At 42.6% G+C, this 22,122-nt stretch overlaps 1 protein-coding gene and 1 long non-coding RNA gene across 3 annotated transcripts in view; one reads left to right on the forward strand and one right to left on the reverse strand.

The window, feature by feature from the left end:
* MALT1 (MALT1 paracaspase) overlaps positions 1–11,629 on the forward strand; it is a 45,249-nt gene extending 33,620 nt beyond the window's left edge. For both annotated transcript variants that reach the window (XM_082241895.1, XM_082241894.1), the window contains exons 12-17: positions 1,842–1,916; positions 3,777–3,904; positions 6,717–6,866; positions 7,953–8,110; positions 8,293–8,418; positions 9,842–11,629. In XM_082241895.1, the coding sequence (XP_082098021.1) occupies positions 1,842–1,916; positions 3,777–3,904; positions 6,717–6,866; positions 7,953–8,110; positions 8,293–8,418; positions 9,842–10,297 (1,093 nt within the window). In that variant the 3' untranslated portion in view covers positions 10,298–11,629. The remainder of the gene's footprint in view (positions 1–1,841; positions 1,917–3,776; positions 3,905–6,716; positions 6,867–7,952; positions 8,111–8,292; positions 8,419–9,841) is intronic.
* Positions 11,630–17,856: 6,227 nt separating this feature from the next.
* Positions 17,857–21,124, reverse strand: LOC309514275. The gene is made up of 2 exons (XR_014211868.1): positions 20,551–21,124; positions 17,857–19,876 (listed from the first exon to the last, which is right to left on the reverse strand). It is a non-coding gene; the product is annotated as an uncharacterized lncRNA (long non-coding RNA).
* Between the last annotated feature and the right edge of the window lie 998 nt (positions 21,125–22,122).

A 22,122-nucleotide genomic window follows, 5' to 3' on the forward strand; every position in this document is an offset into this window, starting at 1 on the left:
CGCTAGAAAAACAGGCAAATGGAACAGCTGAGAGATTAGCTTTTATTAACTCAACCATCTGTATGCAAGTGTCACAACTTTTCCGTTTTCTTCTCCAGGCTCGGGAGAGTGAAAGCAAAATAATAGGGAATAAAATAAACTTGCTACATGGTCATGTTTGACTTGTTGGGTCAGTCTCTGGGAACAAAGGAGGGCATGATTCACAATCCAGATAATGGTGGTTCAGATAAAAATTCTTTTCTTCCCACTCAGAAAAAAACCAGTGTTTTGATTACCACATGAAAGCAGAGTTGGGTAGCTTGTTCAAAATATTGAAAGCTCCTTTCTAACAGATGAAGCTGACATCCTATTGACTGGGAAGGTGGAATGTCAGGCTGGCATTTCCCCCCTCTAAGATCTTGCCGTGACAGTATTTCCCTGCTCTTCCTCCTCCCAGCTAGTAGGGAATATTAGCTAGGAAGTGATAACAGCTTTTACTTCAAGCCCCTCCCAACTTTCCTGGGCTATTATTATTATTTGTTTCATTTCTATACTGCTTTATATTGTTAAGAAAACATCTCCCAAGCAGTTTACAACACACTGAAACATCAAATAAAACAATCCAAAATAAAACATTGCTGAAGAAAGTCAGATATACAGTGGTGCCTCGCAAGACGAAATTAATCCGTTCCGCGAGTCTCTTCGTCTAGCGGTTTTTTCGTCTTGTGGAGCAACCCTATTAGCGGATTAGCGGTTTAGCGGCTATTAAAGGCTTAGCGGCTATTAAAGGCTTAGTGGATTAGCGGCTAAAAGGCTCTTAGCGGCTTAGCGGCTTAGAAAAAGGGGGGGGAGCGGAAAAAAATCAGAACACTCGCAAGACGTTTTCGTCTTGCAAAGCAAGCCCATAGGGAAAATCGTCTTGCGAAGCAGCTCAAAAACGGAAAACCCTTTCGTCTAGCGGGTTTTCTGTCTTGCGAGGCATTCGACTTGCGGGGCACCACTGTAAAGCATACATTCAAAGCAACATAATTAGCAGGAAACTGAAATATTATTTAAAAGATTTCAAAATAAAACATTGCTTCAGGCAGGCCTGAATCTTCAAAGTTCTGGTCAGGCAGATTCCAGCTGCTTTTCATTTAAGTGTAACCAGTAGCCCTGTTCTAGGTGTTGTTCCATCCAGTTATCGATGCCAAAGCAAAGCATTTTTATAGAGCTTGATCACCATTTTGGGTTTGGGTGCTTTGTAACAGCATCACCACCCTTGGCCTAACTCTAGAAAGGTTTTAGGGCAAAAAGCATGAGTGTGGGGTCTTTTTCTGCCAATGAGCATGGGCAAGTGTCAGGGAACTGTCAGGATGCCTGTGGTGGGTGGTACCCGAAGCAAAAGGCAGCTGAGCAGCAATTTCTTTTGTACATTCCCACCAGGCAAAAAGCAGAGGTTTTTACACCTGCACATCTCTCCAACAAGGCAAGCAAGAGGCATTGATCACAGTTCAAGGACATATTCCAGCCAGGCAAAAGCACTCAAGGAGCAGGCAGAGCAGAGCCAGTGATGGGGCAAGGCCTGGGCTACATCTTATGCATGGGCTACTTTTATGCAACTGCAACATGAGCAGCTCATGAACGTGGAAGGAAGCACTTTGCACTGATTCACCAAAGCAAATTTGCTTAGTTCTCTGTTGCTTGATTTGTTAAAGGAAGTGATGGAGTAAATGGCAGAATGTGGGGGGAGGGGGTTATATAGAATTTTCTATCTATATAATAATGTCATGGCTTTGGATATAAAAAACATTTTGTTTTATCTTCAACTTGCCCCAGATTCAGGCTGTTCTTCTCATTTTGTATTCTTACATTTATTAAAGGAATGAATATGATAATACCGTCCTCATCTTGGATGCCCTGAAGGTTACAGCTAACATTGTTTTTGGATACGCCACGTAAGGCTAATTCTTTTACCTGCATTTTTGTGTGTGTGTGTGTGTGTGTGTATGTGTGTGTGTGTATATATATATATATATATATATATATATATATATATGCAGGTTTTGGTGTCTTCGGGTGTCTTCCCGTGTAAGAGTCGGGGTGTCTGTGCGACGTTTCGACGAGGTCTCACTCGTCATCTTCAGGCTGGTGCTTTCGGCTTCTTGTTACTGGAACAGAGCAGAGTCTGGTGTTTGAGTTCCTATAAATACTGTTGAGGGGTGTGGTGTATAGCCTCCAACGTTCTGGGCAGAGAGGAAGTTCCTAGATTAGTGTGCCTTTTCTTCTTTTGTTCCTTAATTACTTGAGGGATATCTTGGGTGATTTCATGAGTGATATTCTGAATACCACTGGGTGGGTCATTAAGTGTAGACTTAATGACCCACCCAGTGGTACTTAATCTACACTTAATCTAAGTGTAGACTTAATCTACACTTAATGACCCACCCAGTGGTATTCAGAATATCACTCATGAAATCACCCAAGATATCCCTCAAGTAATTAAGGAACAAAAGAAGAAAAGGCACACTAATCTAGGAACTTCCTCTCTGCCCAGAACGTTGGAGGCTATACACCACACCCCTCAACAGTATTTATAGGAACTCAAACACCAGACTCTGCTCTGTTCCAGTAACAAGAAGCCGAAAGCACCAGCCTGAAGATGACGAGTGAGACCTCGTCGAAACGTCGCACAGACACCCCGACTCTTACACGGGAAGACACCCGAAGACACCAAAACCTGCATTCCTGTACCCGTGAAAATCTACGAAAGCATATATATATATATGCTTTCGTAGATTTTCACGGGTACAGGAATGCAGGTTTTGGTGTCTTCGGGTGTCTTCCCGTGTAAGAGTCGGGGTGTCTGTGCGACGTTTCGACGAGGTCTCACTCGTCATCTTCAGGCTGGTGCTTTCGGCTTCTTGTTACTGGAACAGAGCAAACTCAAACACCAGACTCTGCTCAAACACCAAAACCTGCATATATATATATATATATATATATCTGCTTGTGTTCCAGCAGACCTTTATATACCTTGTGGGCACATTACATTTGAGAAAATCTTTGAGTTGTATTCAGGTTTAAGCAGACCCATTTAAATCAATGGCATTCAAGTCAGTTATGAGTAACTTAAGACCCAGTGATATCAGTGGGTCTACTCTAAGCATGATTTAAGTCTGGATTGAACCTCATGGTTTCATTTTTGGATCAACTTTCAACCTTGCATGTGTGTGCCTCTCCCACTTCAACACAACATAAACATGGTACATTCCTTTTGCTTGTTTATCTGAGTGCAGCATCTCCCTGACCACTTGAACGAAAACCCAGTTCAAAAGGCAGATTGGGGTGATAAAATGAGATTGTGCATTCAGATAAATGTGATGTGCCTCATTCCATTAATTGGGGAGTTGAGAATTCTTACCTGATTTTAACACCTGTTTTACCGACAAGATAATAGGCCTTGCTCTGGTGTTATATTCAGGTAAGTGAAGTGGCTAATCCTGAGATCCCTTTTGTTCATGGTTTGGCAAACTAATGCCCACGGACCAGATCAGGCCCAATTTCCTTCTGGATCCTAGCAAATTGCATCCTGGCGGTGCAAACATTTGTGAGCAAACATTAATATTTATTAACATTTCTTGTAAAAGTATACTTTATTTGTATACTTTATTGTGAAACGTGAACTGATTTTTCAGAATCCTGTAAAAGTCCTTTTTATTTTACTTTGACAAAGCAACATTTTTACCTTCTGTTGTGCTGCAGTTATACTTTCCCAAACCATCTTATGCCTCTGCTGTTGTTAATATGCATTTAAGGTGCCAAGGAGCAGAAGCTTTTGAAATTCAGCAGTCTGGCTTAGCCAATGGGATTTTCATGAAGTTTTTGAAGGAACGCTTGTTGGAGGACAAGAAAATTACTGTGCTGCTGGATGGTGTAGCAGAAGGTAAGGAAGCCCTATGAGAAGTATACCTGAGCCACTAGGGAAGTTTGCTTGATCGAGAAAAGAGTGGTGCAGTGGTTAGAGCAGGGGTGGGGAGCCTGTGGCTCTCCAGATGTTGCTGGACTACAACTCCCATCCGTTCCTGAAAACATGGCCATTGGCCAGTGATGATCAGAGTTGTAGTTCAGCAGCTTTTGGGGGGCCAAAGGTTGCCCACATCTGAGTTAGGGGGGCTGAGTAGAACTAGGGAGACTGGTTCAAATCCCCACAGAGCCACAAACTCACTGGGTGACCTTGAGCCAATCACTATTTCTCAGCCTAAAGGTAAAGGTAAAGGGACCCGTGACCATTAGGTCCAGTCGTGACCGACTCTGGGATTGCGGCACTCATCTTGCTTTATTGGCCGAGGGAGCCGGCGTACAGCTTCCGGCTCATGTGGCCAGCATGACTAAGCCACTTATGGCGAACGAGAGCAGCGCACGGAAACGCCGTTTACCTTCCCGCCGGAGCGGTACCTATTTATCTACTTGCACTTTGACGTGGTACTTTTGAACTGCTAGGTGGGCAGGAGCAGGGACCGAGCAACGGGAGCTCACCCCGTCGCGGGGATTCGAACCGCCGACCTTATGATCGGCAAGTCCTAGGCTCTGTGGTTTAACCCACAGTGCCACCCGCGTCCCGCGTCTCAGCCTAATCTACTTCAAAGGGCTGTTGTGTGGATAAAACTCCTTGATGGAAAGGCAGAATACAAATGCAGTGAAGTGTAAAACATTTCATTTGCACATTTGAGGCCTTCGGAGAAAACTGTGTGTTATGCACAAATGCATGTAAAAGCTGTTTTGATGGGGGGGGGGGTTACAGCCAAAAAGCAGCCCTGAGAGGCTGTAATTTTTTAACAGAAGTTGATAGCAGGGGTAAGGTATATGCACACCCATGCTTCACTCTTTCCTTTCAAACTCCCCCCCCCCCCGGGCCAAATAGCAGCCCAAACTGCTTGTTCCTAGATGAGGATAAAGAACAAATGTACACCAGCCTTTGTAAATAACTGTTTTTGGACAGCTATGCCTGTCAGCTGAAATACAGCCTGCTCCCCGTAACCTTTACTTCCTTGAGATGAGATGAATGGCCTGCCCCAGTGCACCCTGTGTTTCCTACTGGTTCTAGTCAACAGAAACTGCCAGCAGGGGATGGCTGGGAAGACAGCCTGCTGGCAAACAAGACAGGCATCTTTTTCCCCCTCCCTGAGGAGCAGCCTGACAGGGCAGATAGAAAACAGCTGCTGGCCTCCAGAAGGCGTCAGAATTTCTTAGAACTCGGGAGAGAAGGATGGGGGTGGGTGGAGGGTGACTGGGCAAAAGGCAAGCAGGAAGAAAATGCTTGTGGGAGACTGGAATGGCAGGTTGGCAACAGGGAGAAATGTAGACTTTGTGTAACCAATGCCCTGGGTGGGAAACTGAGTGGAAGGAGGCTGGAGCCTAGTGAGCTGCAAACCATACCTGAAGAAAGGGAGTTCTCTTGAGTTCCTGAAGGGAGTGGATGCTGACACGGACCTCATTCAGAGGACTCCTTTGCTTCAATGTGGTCCTGGAAGCGAAGCGCAAGAAGGTCCCTGTCCCCCCCCCCTTTTGCTTTGGGGAAGGCAGAAGTGAAACTGCCAGACAAGGAGCTGCCAGATGGCAATAGCTGGATGCCTAAGTATTCTTGAGTAGGACCGCTGGCTGACTATTGGAGAGCTACTGTGTACAACCCGAATCCAGGGAGGCTGCCTTCACGCCAATCAAGACGTACTTCTGGCATTGCTGGGGGTGGGGGTAACTACTGGAGGGTGCTGTAGCACTTAATCCCTAATAAAAGCTGTGAAATGAATTGTGTCCATATGCAAAAGAATAATAGGGATGTGGGAATGGGTGTGGGTGTGTGGCTTTTTGATGTACCCCTGCCCTTGGAAGCACAACATATAACAATACTACTAACACATTGGGGTAGAAAGGGGGATCAAATCAATTGTGCATGTTTGCTTTGTGGGCACAGAGCGATAGATGCATCCAAAATGGGGCCATTGTTTTTAAAGGCATACTTTATCTCCTTTCACAGCCCCAGAACACTTCTTCCAGCCAGGATAGACAGAACTAGGCAAGATGAGCCATTCGCCGAAGGCAGTTCCTTATATAGTAAATTCATTTTTTTGTTGTTGCAGAAGCGATGTTCAAAGACTACTACCGCTGCAGAATTTCCTTATGAAAAAGGCCCCTATGCAACAACATTTTAAAAACATATAGAGTACAAAGGTGTACAAAAATGCATTAAAATTGTTTAAGGATGCTAATGATGTGGCTGAAAATAGATGGAGAACCCCAACTAAAAAAAAGACAACTGTTGGAAAAGATTATCAGTCTAGCTTATCTGTAGTGTAAAACGATTGGAACATGTATTCTTGTAAGCAGAGTGCTGCAATTAAGAAACATGTCTTTTCCTGGGAAGGATTTCATTGACTGGAGGATCTATGCCTATGCATGTGGGAGGGAGAAGATGAAGAAACTTGCCATGCAGCTTAATAAATGTTTGAGTCATAATGAATGCTAAAAGAGCAGGGGAGGTGGAGTTCTTATGGAGAGGAACTTGGACGGTATGTTCCGGACTGTAGTGAATTTTGAACAGCCAGGCTTGAATGCCCCCTTGAAATCAGGTTTGTCATGGAAACGCTGACACAACAATAACCATAGCAACATGGCGGCTCTTCTGGAATGTAGGTGCTTTAATTAGAATTTTCAGCAGCTTTGGTTCCCAGAAAATGATTTGCATCTTTTATTTTTAGATATGGGCAAGTGTCACCTTACCAAAGGCAAGCAGGCTTTGGAGATTCGCAGCAGCTTATCTGAGAAGAGAGCATTAACTGATCCTGTTCAGCAAACAGTAGCGTCGGCAGAGTCATTAGCGCGGAATCTGCAGTGGGCAAAAGCTCACGGTATGGGTGAAGATGCTGTTCAGGTTGATCTATAGCTCCTCGTGTCCCAGGATGTGGGTGCACAACAGCCTTATGTACATACTGAAATAACTTGGCTTACCTCCCTCAAATGGTTCATTTCCCTAGATTATTTGTTCAAGGATAGCTAACCTTCAATGGAATACTTGAATACTGCACTCACCCTTGGCAAACTTTCCAGGGGCTGCATGCCACCAGTGGGTGTGGCCACCCCTACTCTTGCACTCACATGTGTGTACACACACATTCAGGGCACCTTCTCCAGCATAGCCCCACACCCAGCAGATCAGTTGAAGAGCAGGGCTTATCATCAACCCCTCTCCGTTCATCAAATGATCATTCTAATAAGCATGGGTTTGTATCCCCATCAAGGTTCTGGGCTGTGCAGAGAGTTCTACACATCTCTGTCGACCCCAACATCACCTCTGTTTTATTCCCCCCCTTTTTTTCTGCCACTAAAATCAGTGGAGCCTTGGTGGGGTGGGGCTCATTAACTTTTTCTTAGCGGTCAAGCTCCCAAGCCAAACAAATTATTAACCCAAGGTACTATTTCTGTGTTAGCGGAGTCTGTAACCTGAAGCGTATGTAACCCGAGGTACCACTGTATCATAATGATGAGGGGACAGTGACATCCCATAGCCCAGGGGTGGCTAACCCATAGCTCACATGCACCCAGGTATATGAAGTGACCTTCCAGGCCCTCTCCCCATAGCTTCATCTCCTTATCTTCACTTCAGCTAATGATAACTTGTAATTCATTTCATGTGTTGCTAGTAAAGTGAAGGAGCAAGATCCTCTCCAGTGAAGTTACTTATCATTTTAGGGCAATAGCAGAACTGTTGATAGACGCCAGGAGGAGATGATCTGTGCAAAATGTATGAAGGAGTCTTGAAGACTGATTATAATCTGCTCCCATTAGTTTGTAGATCTCCTAGATACTGAAATTAATCCTGATGTTCCAGTCTGGATAATGACTAAGTACATCATGAGGAAAGATGCAATTTCCCCAAATAATTTTGAAGGAGAGCATCTGTGTATTACCACTAATCAAAATGTGTTTGTTTCCAGAACTTCCCGAAAGCATGTGCCTTCAGTTTGCCTGCGGTGTTCAAATTCAGCTGGGTTTCGCAGCAGAATTCTCCAATGTCCTGATTGTCTACACAAGCATAGTAAAGAAGCCTTCTGAAATCACTGTTTGCAAAGCTTATGTTACAGATTTCCCCCTCGTAAGTTGGCGTCAGGAGCTTGGTATGAGTTTATTCTTTACAGGATTATAAAAAACATGAAATTTGCACTTTGGCCAAAACCCACATATTGCATGATCTGGCAGCTAGAGGGTGGTGGTGGTTGTGGGTATATAGCTTTTAATCCTATAAGTTAATTTCTGCTTTTTAACAAATTTGAACAGGACTTGGATGTCGACCCCAAAGGGGCAAACAAGGGGACTCCTGAGGAAACCGGAAGCTACTTGCTGTCAAAGGACTTGCCCAAACATTGTCTCTACACTCGAATAAGTTCTCTGCAGAAGCTAAAGGTCATTTCACATTGCTTTTGTCTCACAAACTCATTCTGTTTGGCACTTTTACACCAGCTGCTGCATGAAACAGATTGCACGTTTTACAGGCCCACACCCATATTGGTAGCCTCCAGTTACTACTTGCCCTTTGAAATACCTCAGCATAAATGTATGATTTCCCTACGGATGCAACTTTGCAGGTTAAGCCAGCAGAGAATTATATGCCAAAGGCCTTCAGTCTCGAAAGGTTCAGAGTCCAGATTTCTGAATATGGCTTCATGGATATTGGGGGAGAGCAGCAGGCTGCAGCAGTAGGGGTTTTGTTTGTGTCAAGGCTGAGGTGGTGGTAGGATCACAACTGCTTTGCTTTCTTGCTGCACCACTAAGGTCCCTTCCAACTCAATTCTATGATTCTAAGCTATTGGAAACAAAACAAATCAGGGCTCCGATGATGGCTGTCACCCCATTTGCGCTATACATTTAAAGCTGTATCACACCACTTTAAACCTTTGCTGCTTCCCCCAAAGAATCCTGGGGTTTGTAGTTTGCTAAGGTCAAAGATGATTGTTAGAGTCCAATTCCCCTCACAGAGCTGCAATTCCCAGCGTGGTTTTGTAGTCAGTCCCTCTTCCCAGAGAACTCTTGAGAACTGTAGCTTTGTATTGGGGAAGAGGGATCTCCTAAAAAACTCTCAACACCCTTCACAAACCATGAACCATGACTGTTTTGAAGTGGCACGACGCTGCTTTAAAGGCCTAGTGCAGATTGGACACTACTGTGAGGTGGGAAATAGGGGACAAGGAGCCAAATCTGACTGGGCAATGAGAATGTACTGGGTGAAGGAACTATTCTGATCAGTATAAAACTGCAGTATGTGGCATTGGAATGAGGGTGGAATCTACATGATAAAGAACAGCTGGTGTCCCTTGGCTTATACATCATCCTAAATGATGAAGATACAGCAAGTGCTAAAATTGATTTATTTATTTTTTGAGGGGCAGACATGCTCATTTTTTGCTTTTGTTTCCCACGAAATGCAGATGTGCCGTTAATTCAGTCAGCATACAAAACTGATTATGTTAGTGAGAGTATTGGAGTTATCTGTGATGCAAACAGTAACTTCTTTGTGTTTAATTTTTGCAAGTTCCATGTGGAAGGCAAACTCTTAACGTGGAAAGTGGAATATCTTTAGCAGCCGGTGTAACAGTTGCTTTTAAAATACAGTGTCTGTGTGCTGACAGCAAAAACGCTAGAAATAGGTTTCCAGCGCCCGCCCCCCCCCTTTTTTTGTCCTGTGAATTTGTGTAATTAGGAGACAAAAGCACTCTGATGGCAGTGAATGCTGCATTTGATGTGAATGCCTGCATTTCTTTCTTAGGGCATAACAGCTGCCATTATTATGAAGATTAATGATGAATTTTCTTTTTTTATTATTTCACAGGAAGACTTAACCTTCACAGTTTGCCTGCACTATGAATACGCAGGAGTAGATGATGTTGTGGATGAAAGGAAGGTGGTTAACATTGGCAAGCCGCTCATTGCGAGACTGCGCATTCATCAAGGATACAGAAAGAATAGTTGTTTCCACAGCTTCTGCGGGCCTGACGGGCCTTGTTTCGCCCACTCGCCTGGTGTAGAGGCAGCTGGATATAGCCCCTCTCATCACAATCACCAGCCACATTGTTATACAGGTTTCCCCCAGCAAAGCCCTGCTCACTCAGGAAGTGTTTTGCAACCGGTGAGATGCCAGTGCAATATGTCTCCAAACAGGTTGGTCGCATGGACACCAACCTGGTCGTATCCATCCAATTCGAACCAAAGCAACGTACCTGTGGAGACGACAGATGAACTGGAATCTGATTTCTCAGGAAGCTTGAGGCTGTCTCATCAACAGTAGTTGAAACTTCTGTGTGGCAGTTTAGCGGCAACATTCCTCAGGCAGCGATTTGCAGTGCTGCTTGTGTGTCTTGGATTTTGGGGAAAGGGCATTAATAGGTCTCATTGAATTATTTAGCCAGGATCCCAAGTTGTTGGGATTATGAGTTGGCACATAGGTACTTAAGAAATCTTCTTGGACCACAGGAAATTCCCAGTTATTTCCCCCGATAAGGAAACTGCAGGGCATGTTGCAATACAGTAGTAAGAAAGAGTCTGATTGACTTCAAGCCCAGCTATTTATCATGGGAGAGTATGTGTACAGTATTCTCTTTTAACATGGTGAAAACAATTGGAACTGCAACAAAATGTTGCAGTGTGACGATGGTCTGCCTGTCCAGACTTCCAGCACTTCTAACCCCCCCACCAAACATTTCCCACCCTCTGCTCCCTAACAGTCAGCATTCCATGAGGCACTGAGCACATATAGTCCTGTATTTGGTGGGGGGCTCACTCCCTTGGGGTTTTTACCTCTAGAAATTTTTTCTATGCAAACTTTGGGGTTCCTCAAGTCTACTGATACCGTCTGCATGGTGCTGCTCCTTTGGCTACATAAGCAATGACATAGCCTGAGCACTGGAAGTAGAGCAGTGGTTGCTAGACACTCCCCCCCCTCCGCCCCACCCCCCCGGGGGGATCACTTGGAAAATGCTGACGGTTTTGGTGAAGTACGTAATGATTTTTCTGCCAATGATTTTTAGTTGTATTTTTATTGTTTCTTTTATTTCTTCTGCAGGCAGCCCCCGATTTGCACGGGGATTGTGTTCCTGCCCCTCTCCCCACCGACACGTCAACAGAGTTTGCATAAGGCATAAGCCCACCCCATTATACCCCTGATCTGCCCTCATGTTCTGCGTAATTGAACATGTGCAAAATGGTCACTGCCTGTTGCTCTTTTTTTGTATTAACAACTTGCATCCAAGTTGCAATCAATACAATAAGAAATGAAATGCAAGGAAAATGCAGTTAAAAAGCCATTTGCATATTTAATATAAACATTCCATGGACCACCTGAGTAAAGCTCATGGACCACTGGTGGCCCACCAACCAGAAGTGTGGGAACCTCCTGACATAGAGGGGATGATGTTTGGAGGATGGCAGGATACCACTGGGTATCTGGTACTTTCCCTACATGTCTAGATGAATGCATGGGAACTGAACGATGGACTGAACGGAATATTGCTCTCATTCATCAATGATATTCTTATTTCTGTCCTCTGGAAGTTCCCGAACCTTTCCTCCTACAACAAGCACTGTACAAACAACCTTTGATTAAATAAAAGCACCCGCAGAATTTCTGGTCATTTGGGAACCAGTTTTGTTTTACATGATCAATGTCTGCAATTAGTTTAAAAGGGTAGGAAAGAGATTTTTAATGCACCCCAGCATGTGAGATTATAAAGACACCCCAGCCTCTTTAAAAGTCAACAAGAGTGAATCAGCTTTACAGGTACTCCTCATTTATACTGTCATTTTAAAAGGCCAGCATTATTATTATTTTGTTCATAATTATATGCAAGGCAATAAATTCCTTTTTTAAAATATTTGTATATATGTACTATATTCAATAAGAATTTTTTAAAAGTTCAGCATTACATTCTCTTATGTGTCTAAAGGGCCTGTGGTATGTTAAATTTAGACTCTTAGCTGCATTTCTGGGGGAAAGGAATACTAGGCAAACTGAAGCACTCTATCCAAAACAATGCTAACTAAACATTAGCCTTTATTCTAGATTTCTGCATCTTAGCACTGTGGAATTTTGCATGTGCTGGCAAATGTGCAGGAGAATTACGATACGAGAGGCGTAGCTGTATTAAGGGGGAGACAGTCGGGAAGTGGTTCGGAAAGTCAGTAGACAGCCATTGGGACTCTAGGAAGCAAGGAGGAAGAGAAGCCAAGGAACAACAGCTTGCAAGGTTGCAGGTAAGTAGACACTTGGGACGGAACAGATAAGTCAGTGGCAAGTCAGTCTGGAGACTGGAGAAGATCTAAGCGGTGTCTAAGGAGCGAAGGTCTAAGAAGCTGTCAGGAGTGGCGGGTGATTTATCCAGAAACGTGATTTAGTTATATTTGTTTTAAATGTTTTGTTGATTTTATATTTGTTTTTCTTGGTGGTTTTATGTATATTTGTTTTTAATTGATTTGTGTATTTTAAGTCATGGTTTATATATAATTTGACTTGTATACTACTTGGGAGAATTTTTTTGAGCAAGTGGGTTTGTACATTTTCTAAATAACTGTCGGAGGAATTTAAAGAGGTGTTGTACCTTGGGTTAAGTACTTAATTTGTTCCGGAGGTCCGTTCTTAACCTGAAACTGTTCTTAACCTGAAGCACCACTTTAGCTAATGGGGCCTCCTGCTCACGCCACCGGAGCACGATTTCTCAACCTGAAGCAAAGTTCTTAACCCGAGGTACTATTTCTGGGTTAGTGGAGTCTGTAACCTGAAGCTTCTGTAACCTGAAGTGTATGTAACCTGAGGTACCACTGTACCTGCCTTCCCTCTGATGAACATTCCTTCTTTTGCCACCCCTCCTTCCATGCCACTCTTCTCCTCTCATTCTGTTTGGGTCTGGGATACATCTTTCTGTCTTCCTGAGCTTGCAAGTGTAGTCATAAGAGGCTACACTGGCCAGCTTTAGCCATGCAAGAAGTGGGCTTCTGAAAGAGTTGGGCAAAGAAACAATGAAATGTGTCAAGCATTGCAGCCTCAGGGATGTTTATACATCTTATCCCCTTACCTTGAACAGTGTTGTCTGATTACAGTTGGCCCAAGCCCACTCCTTGATTTTGTTCAAGACCCCTATTTATAATTCCTGAGGGGAAGAGGTTGTTGGGAGGGAGGAAGAGGCACTTGAAGAAGAGACTGGATGCTGGAACAATATTGCTTGTGGCCCAGGAATAGGACTTGCATGTCTGGTTGCTAAAAATTAGGATTCCAACTTGCAATTCAGGGCAGTTCATGGACATTGATTACTCGGGCAATAGGATGCTGATAGCATGTATATGTTGTTAGGCTTTCCAACTTGTGGTTCAGAAAACCCAAGTGGTTTTATTAAAAAGAGGAGGGACATTAACAACGCAATCCTATGCAGATCTGCTTGGAAAAAAGTCCTGTGGAGTTCATTTGAACTCCCAGGTAAATAATAATAATAATAATAATAATAATAATAATAATAATAATAATAATAACAACAACAACAACAATAATAATTTATTTATACCCCACCCATCTGGCTGAGTTTCCCCAGCCACTCTGGGCAGCTCCCAATCAAATATTAAAAACAATACAGCGTTAAATATTAAAAACTTCCCTGAACAGGCCTGCCTTCAGATGTCTTTTAAAAATAGGATAGCTACTTATTTCCTTCACATTATGTGCAGGTTTGCTGCTTGAGTTAATAAGAGATTTGTTGTTGATGGTAAATGGAGTTCTGTAAACCCAGGCAAACCATAGATCCACTTAGATAAGTATTGTTTGCAGCAACTGGCATCGGCCATCCAGGGTTTCAGACATAAATCTTGCCTGGAGGTGTCAGGGGTTGAATCAGACCTTTCATATAGAAATTGCATATTCTAGCAGTGAATTATGACCCCTGAATTTGAGCAGGGAGGAACTATACTATGTGACGTATTTAGGTGATATCCTAAATACGTCACATTTTGAGCTCCTCAGAAAAAAAGGGTTGTCTTTTCATTTAGATCAGGACAAACTTCTAGCTTTCATGCTTTTAGGTGGAACGTAAAACCATTAATGAGCAGTGTACGTTTTGTGACAATGCAGAACTTAAGAGGCTGCTATGCAACTGGTCTGATAGCACTGCATCACCAGATACAAGTCAGTGATGCTGTCCTTTGCTTTCAGAGCAAAAGAATGGCTCTTAGAAGCACTTCTCCATCTCTAGTCACAATCAGCTCAAGAGGCCCACACACGCACACTTGATTAGTGTGGAGCTTGCATTGCCATGGTAACTATTCTCTTCACATACTTTTTGGCACTTGGAAAAACTCATTGGTTTCTTCCCACGATCTAAGAGATTGGAGGACTGTTCCGTGCCCTTGCAAGATTAGGTCTGTAATGATGGAAACAAAGAGATTGCTTCTGTCAACTACAGGCCTTAATCTTGCACTGCACTGCACTTCCTGCTCTAGTGAACCCTGCAAGCCCAATGGCCAATAAATATTTATTGCTTGTAGCCATAGGCCATTGCAAATGCAGTAAAAGACCTATTAGCACAGGCATAAAACATGAATAAGTATACACTCTGCTTAAAATGCAATCAAGATTGAAACTTCCTGGGGTTAGATTTAGCTTGCTCAAATTAACAAGTCACTAACAGTTCGTTGAAAGATTCTCACTTGGATTTTCTTTGCTGCAGTTGCATATAGTGCAGCTTGATAGTATATGTACTCCTATGGGTTGGATAACAAGTCAGTGACTGTTTTGCACTGGTCACCCACTCCATTGCATGCAATATAAAATAATGGTTTCTTTTCTAGGACAGGCATACAGTGGGCAGTGCAATGAATGTTATTGGCATCATCTGTCTGGAAAGACAATGGCAGGAAGTTAAACCGCTGCATTAGCAGCACTGAAGTGACTTCCCCAGGGCACATTTAGTCTCTGGCTAGACTAAAAACAAGCACGTGAACACCTCTGTGCCCTGGCTACACCATGCATGGATTTTCTATATCATCACCATATGCTATGAGCCCCAGCCTTCAAAGTTAATACAGTATGAACCGTAAAGGCCTCCACCCCCCACCCCCCAGTTTCCCATCAGCTGCAAGCTTGGCAACTTTGCTATCTCTGATTGAATCTGTGTTTTCCCTCCACAAATCACCTGTGTTTGCTTTGGGATTCAAGCTCCATCAGTATGGTACAGAGGATGACAACCATATAAATTTCCAGAGAAAGAGATGCAATCCTTGTAAGAGCAAGCTTATTATATTTTACTTGCACCAGATGTTCTTGTGCATTGCCTTCCGTTCTCAGAAGGACGTGCATAGGAGATGATAATGGGCAATTGCTTTTCTCTGTGTTCAAGGCAAAGATTTCATCAGCTCCACAGAAGTATCTGTCAGCTAGCCAGTTATGAGTTATGGTCACAGCTGTTGTACCATGGCCAGGAATATGGGAGGAGTCACCTTATTTTGTGATTGTAAATTGCTCTAAACTGTTTTCAGCATTGTGTTTTAACAAGGCAGGTGTTCTTGTTGTATATTTGTAAATTCATATGAGAAAAATACATAAAGGTTGCTTCCAGACCTTTGTTTATTGAGCATTCATCCTGATTTGTTTGCAGGGAGATTAAGACAACGTTGGCTATTTAATAAGCATAAGGTTAGATGACGTTGCGTAAAGCGAGTGTTACTCCACGCCTTCCAGTGTAGTCCCCCTTTACTTTCCTTATCACAAAAAGTCTGATCTTTTGTGAAAATAGCTTTGTTGCTCAAGACAGTGTGGTCAACTACAATTGCATAAACCAGATTTGCCAGTTTTTGACTGGGCCCTCCTGCAAAATAGCAACCGTCTGGAAGTGGCCCCTCCTTCAGAAGGAAGTCAGATCTGAGAAACACTGCCCCTGGCACTTTTCATCATTTAGGAAAGTAAGGAGTAATGCATAGTCGTCTTTTTCTGAGCTGTAATTCTCAAACCACTTGCCACTTTTGACTAGAATAATGTTTCCTCTCTAATACAGAACGGTTGTTTGGTAATTATAATGGTTCCATCTCTTTTTATAACTGTGCATTGTGCTGTTGCCACCACCCTGGGACCTCATGGTGAAGGGTGGGTAAGAAATATAAATGAAATAAAATAAATAATAATAATCAAGGGTAATTTAATTTAAAAATTAACTCTTAAATGTGCATGAGCTCTCTGAACCCAGTAATCCACTGTCGTATCACATGGATGTGTGGGATCTGTCCATCTAAGTCAGGTGCGGGTTCCGAAAAAGGAATCTAGTGCCAGTTATGTGATCCAGTCTGAAACTGACATCCAGTTCTTTTTGTTGTCCACTCTGTTTGGTATGGTTCCTTTTAAAGGTTTTGTTTTATTTCACAATGTTTACTTGAAGATTAATATCCCGTTTCTTTCATTTATGTTTTTGGGATGGAAACTGCTGTTGCTTAGAGAGTCAGTAAGTATGCAGTCTGCCTCTGTATAATCTAAAAGCAAATCTGTAACAAATAATCTGCATCCCCTATCCGGAAAATTAATTTCCATATTAAGTTTGGAGCTTGCAACGCACTGAAGTGGAGAGTAAAGAATGATGCACAAGATTTTTGACAGAACACTGCCTCCCAGTTTTATTGGTTTAATTTTTCCTAATGACTAAAACTGACACATTTCCCAGCACCACCAGAAGGTATTTAGTGAAATTACAGAGCTCTAATCGACATTAATACACATGTCAGTTTGTTAGCATATAAACTGAGTGAGTCCTGGAATTAAATTGTGAAGCTGGTGATCTGAGAGATAAAACTTTTGTTCCCCATCCCACGCTGTAAGGTTCTGTCAGCTATAGTGTAAACTTGAAATATCCTTGCTGAGGACAGTTTTGCAGATGTCGCTACAAGATTTTGGCTGAATGTGCATGTCACGCTTAACCATGTTCAGGGCGATGTGCAGGAGTGGGCTACAATGAGACCCCGAATTGTGTATTCCCTTCTCCTATGCCCGCATCACCCAGAAGAGTTCAGAAGCTCCTAAGCCTACTTTTGGTTAGCAGTGGTTAGTTATGTCATCTGAAGTGGCAATCTGGTTAACATTAACCATGGTTAGCATGAAACAAGCCAACTTCATGGTTTCTAGAGCTGGCTTATTTGAACTAACCATGGTAAACAATAATTACTGTTCTGGGCTTGGATGACAGGAGAAGCTGTGGTTAACTAAATGGAAAGGAAATCTTCTGAACTCTTATGGGTTGCTTGGAAGGAGGGGATGGGACTGAGAGAGCGGACAAACCCAAAGTTCACTGTGTCTCATTCCTGTTTGTGCACACCTTGCTAAAACCATGCTGTGTGGCACAGCCAAAGAAGATAAATGAGATCAGCATTGGGAGAATTACCGGTAGATCAAAGTAATTTCCACATCAGCATAGCTCCTCTACCAAGTGAATGAAATCCTGAGAGAGCAATCCTCACAAGTTAATTCTGATTTGATGGCTGAAGTAGAGCAGGACAATCAAAACAATAACAAATGTAAGACTGCTAGTTAATCTTTAACATTTGGCATGTAAAGTATCTCTTAGCTATTCATGAACGCTGTGTACATGAATCAGAAGTGAGATGGGCCCTTCCCCAGAGGTCTTGGTCAGGATCAGTAAGAGACGACAAGAGTTCAGGAGAGTTATCTAGCAATAAAATGGTATTGGAGCATTGTTGCTTTAACATCTATTGATTGCCACAAATCAGATGTATGTGGCAAATGGTAAATGTGGCTAGGTTTTATCTTCCTGCCTTTCACTAGCCGGAAATGGTTCGTTTTGCTGAATTTGTCAATACTATCACACACAGTTAATGACTAAGAACGTGTTTTGTTTTAATTAGAAGTTTCTTATACTGTGTATCAAGAAATATTAAGAGGTTTTATAACAATTAAGCAATAATAAATCAAACAATACAACAAGAGCACTTAAAAAACCAAAAACCCTGAGTAATTGACCATATCTTTATGAGATACTGATAACACCCTTCCTCCTGTTTTCTCAAATCTTAAAAAAACCTCTTTTCTTTCCGCTGAAACCTCCCAGATCCATCAGATTCCCCCCCCCCAAATTCGCATGACTTTTCTTTTATACAGCCACTCTTCAAAAAATAATTAACACACGATGCAGCCAAAGCTAATCATTTTATGCTCCATGGAATTCAAGGAAGATAATTAAAGATGGGGGTGTCATCCAATGAGGCTGAATGGTGGGGGGGGGGGAATAGGACAGGTAAGAGGAGGTACAGTGCATTGTAAAACTATGGAATTTGGGTGTCGTTTTGAGGGGGGGTTGTAGCTGGGGGGCTTTCCGTATCTTTATTTTAGATCTTGTGATTTATGAGGAAATTGTTCAGTTTGTGTATTTTTTTAATGTTTTATTTATTGTTTATGTCTACTTTTGTTATGTTGTAGTTAGGCATTTTTTCTCCCATATTGTAAGCCGCCTTGAGCATGGTTTGAACTGTGGAAAGGCAACATGCAAATAAAATTATGCATTATATATAAAATTTGCTGCCACATTGTGATGGCTACCGAGTTGGGTGGCTTTAAAATGGGCAGCAACAACAGCGGCAAGAATTATATTAGCACAAGCTTGGAAGACAGAAGAAATACCAACGAAAGAACAATGGCAAGGGAAACTTACGGAATATGCATAACTGGCAAAATTAACAGATAAATTACATGAAAAGGATACCAAGGATTTTAAAAGAGAATGGGAACCATTTACAACATATATGAAGAGACAACATAAAGAATTGGACTCACTGGCAGGCTTTGAATAAACAAACACAATTGTATATAACAAAAAGTAAGACTATATGTATTGGGAAATTTTTGGGAAACACACAGGGAGAGTAATATGGAAATAAAACAAAATGGGAATTATGAAGGAAGTCCAGGGGAGGGGGGGTATGGAAAATTGTTAGAGAAATGTTAGAGGATGTATACATGGAAAAACAAAAAACAAAATTTAAATAAAATGGGATTAGGCAAATCCATGAAGGGTCATCATCAAATAGCTACTAGCCAAGACGGCTGTATATTAATTCCGGTGCCAGAGGAACATGCTTCCGAATGATAAGTCTATGGAGCAACACTGCTATTGTTCTCATGACTTCCTGGGTGGCCTCTGTTTGGCCACTGCACTAAACACAATGCTGATCTGGATGGGTGTTAAGTTTGATCCAACAGGGATCTCCTGGTAGGTGTGCCGAAAAATAACAATACCAATTCTGAGACACAAAGTACAAATGTGGTTATTCCCAAACTTTTCCACTAGAGGGTACTCATTCCACATTAATTATACCAGAAAGTAAATATACGTTCTGAACTTCCAAATCTTTTGCAATTGCTCCCAAACCTATAGTCCGTAAAACCTCATCAGGTGCCCCGTGTGCACATTAAATATCCATGCTGATTTTTATTGCAGCTTATTGAGTCTTTCATTTCTTATAAGAAACATTGGGATGTGGGTGGCAATGTGGTCTAAACCACTGAGCCTCTTGGGCTTGCTGATCAGAAGGTTGGCTGTTCGAATCCCCACAACGAAGTGAGCTCCTGTTGCTCTGTCGCAGCTCCTACCTACCTAGCAGTCTGAAAGCACGCCAGTGCAAGTAGATAAATAGGTATCGCTGTGGCGGGAAGGTAAACGGCGTTTCCGTGCGCTCTGCTTTCCATCATGGTGTTCCGTTCCGCCAGAAGCAGTTTAGTCATGCTGGTCACATGACCCGGAAAGCTGTCTGTGGACAAACGCCGGCTCCCTCGGCCTGAAACCGAGATGAGCGCCGCAACCCCATAGCTGCCTTTGACCGTCCAGGGGTCCTTTACCTTTAAAGAAATAAAAGGTGTGATGAAAAATACAATGAAAAATCATATAGTATCTAGCACAGAGCAATACAATTGCCGCAATTGGTAGGGGGAAAATAATTAAGTGGGCCATCACAAACATCAGCAGTTTTATGCGGGGATATTCCAAACTTGATCTATTCCATTGGTCTTGGTGGAAGGCCCCTCGCCATGTGCCATTTTAGGCAATCATGGCTGGTGTTCTTTGGGATTTGTAGGACAGAAGACCGGGAACTTGACAGTAGCTGGAGCCAGAGTGAATGACAGGGAGGGTCAATAAATACTTGTTTTGTCCCCATCCTTGTCAGGAGCAAGCTGGCAGGATTTATATTTTAAATTTCTTTGTATACTGCCCTGAAATCCATTTTTTTTTTGGTTGAGTGGTTAGTAAAATAAATGGATAGTAAAAGTGTTACCAGTTACCTGTCTTCCTTGCATTCATATACCAGCAGGGCTACTACAGTGATGTTTAAGTTGCATTTTGAGCCACTGTGCAATTAATTAGCTAGCTCCTAGATGTCGCTGTTCTACACACTTGGAAGAAACACTTCCTCAGCTGTGATCAGTTCTATTATTTTCTTGGTTTAATTTCCCCTGCTCCCCCCCCCCCAAGCACACACACAGGATAGAAATGGAATAATCTATTATTTACACACCACAAGCTTTTTAAAGAGTTTGGAGAGAAATATCCAATTAGTTTGCACAATGTCAGCCCAGCAGTTCCCGAAAGACTGCAATCTACGGTTTTCCTCTTCTTTTTTCTGGGATGTGGTTAGATCCTTATTCACATTGGGGGCCGGGGAAATTCATTCAAAATTAATCTTCACCAGGAGAAGACAGTGGCAGAGAATCATCACTTCATGGCATTTTTTCCTGTTTGGGGGGACAAAAGGGAAAGGAAAGATGAAGTACTATTGAGCAAACCACAGTTTTATGGGGCTTGGCCAACTTTTTCGCTATTCTAATGGACAATACCAGTGATCTTCAACTTGCCCAGGCCAGACACCCACCATGCCTGGAATATGGGACCCACTTTCACATATCCACTTTTGATCTCTTCATAATAGCACTAACAAGGCACATTATTCATCCTAAAATGAAAATTCAGAGAGTTCATGGTGTTACCTTAGCACTGCTACTAAATGAAAATCAGTGGGGTCTTTTTGTTTTTAAAGATCCAAGTGTCCCTATTTTCCAGAAATAGTCCTTGATTTACAGAAGCTGTCCCTGCTTCTGGGGACGGATTTACAGAAGCCGTCCTCAGAATTTCCTGCTTTTCCTTAGGACATCTGCGAAATGTTGGAGGGTATGGTTATGCAACAGCTGAGCCAACCTTTAGAAGACATCTGAGGGCAGCCCAGTATAATGAAGGTTTTAAAAAAATGTTTTACTATGCTTTTATATACAGTCGTACCTTGGTTTTCGAACGGAATCCATTCTGGAAGCCCGTTTGACTTCCAAAAACCAAGGCACGGCTTCAGATTGGCTGCAGGAGCTTCCTGCAGCCAATTGAAAGCCGCGTCAGACATTCGGGTTCCAAAGAACGTATGCAAACCGGAACTCTCACTTCCAGGTTTGTGGCGTTCGGTAGCCAAAACATTCGAGTCGCAAGGCATTGGGGATCCAAGGTATGACTGTATGTTGGAAGGTGCCCAGAATAATAATAATAATAATAATAATAATAATAGGACATCCCTATTTTCATTGGAGAAATGTTGGAGGCCTTGCACACATATTGAGCATGTGTAAATGGCTGTTGCCTGTATTTATTGCTAAATGTAAATTTTAAAATTTGAAAGTGCCTTGAGGACCCATATAGCAATGGAGACGAGGGTAAATTTGACCTGAACAAAGGTTCCCCACTACTGCCCATATATTTTCAGCTGGCAAAATCACCCGACGGCTTTAGCATCATGTGGGCTTGGCTGTAGAGAGATGACATGCCATTAATATAAATGATACACTCAGCAACCTGTATGTAGAGTTCAATGCCAACCGTTTCCCTTTATGTTTCCATGCAGGTGAGCATACAGGGCTTAAATAGCTGATGACAGTGCCATCTGCAAAAGGCTAACGGCACGCTTATTAATCAGTACGAGCTGCTATTTAATCAGGCGTATGTGCAATGAATTATTCAGCGGTGACCGGCATATCTTTAATACATATTAAGAGAAGCAAAACCGCACATCTGGTACAACAAAGAGATGTGGAGAAACTGGCATTTTCAA

This window comes from Podarcis vaucheri (genome assembly GCF_965113315.1).
Source record: "Podarcis vaucheri genome assembly, chromosome: 11".
NCBI lineage: Eukaryota > Metazoa > Chordata > Lepidosauria > Squamata > Lacertidae > Podarcis > Podarcis vaucheri.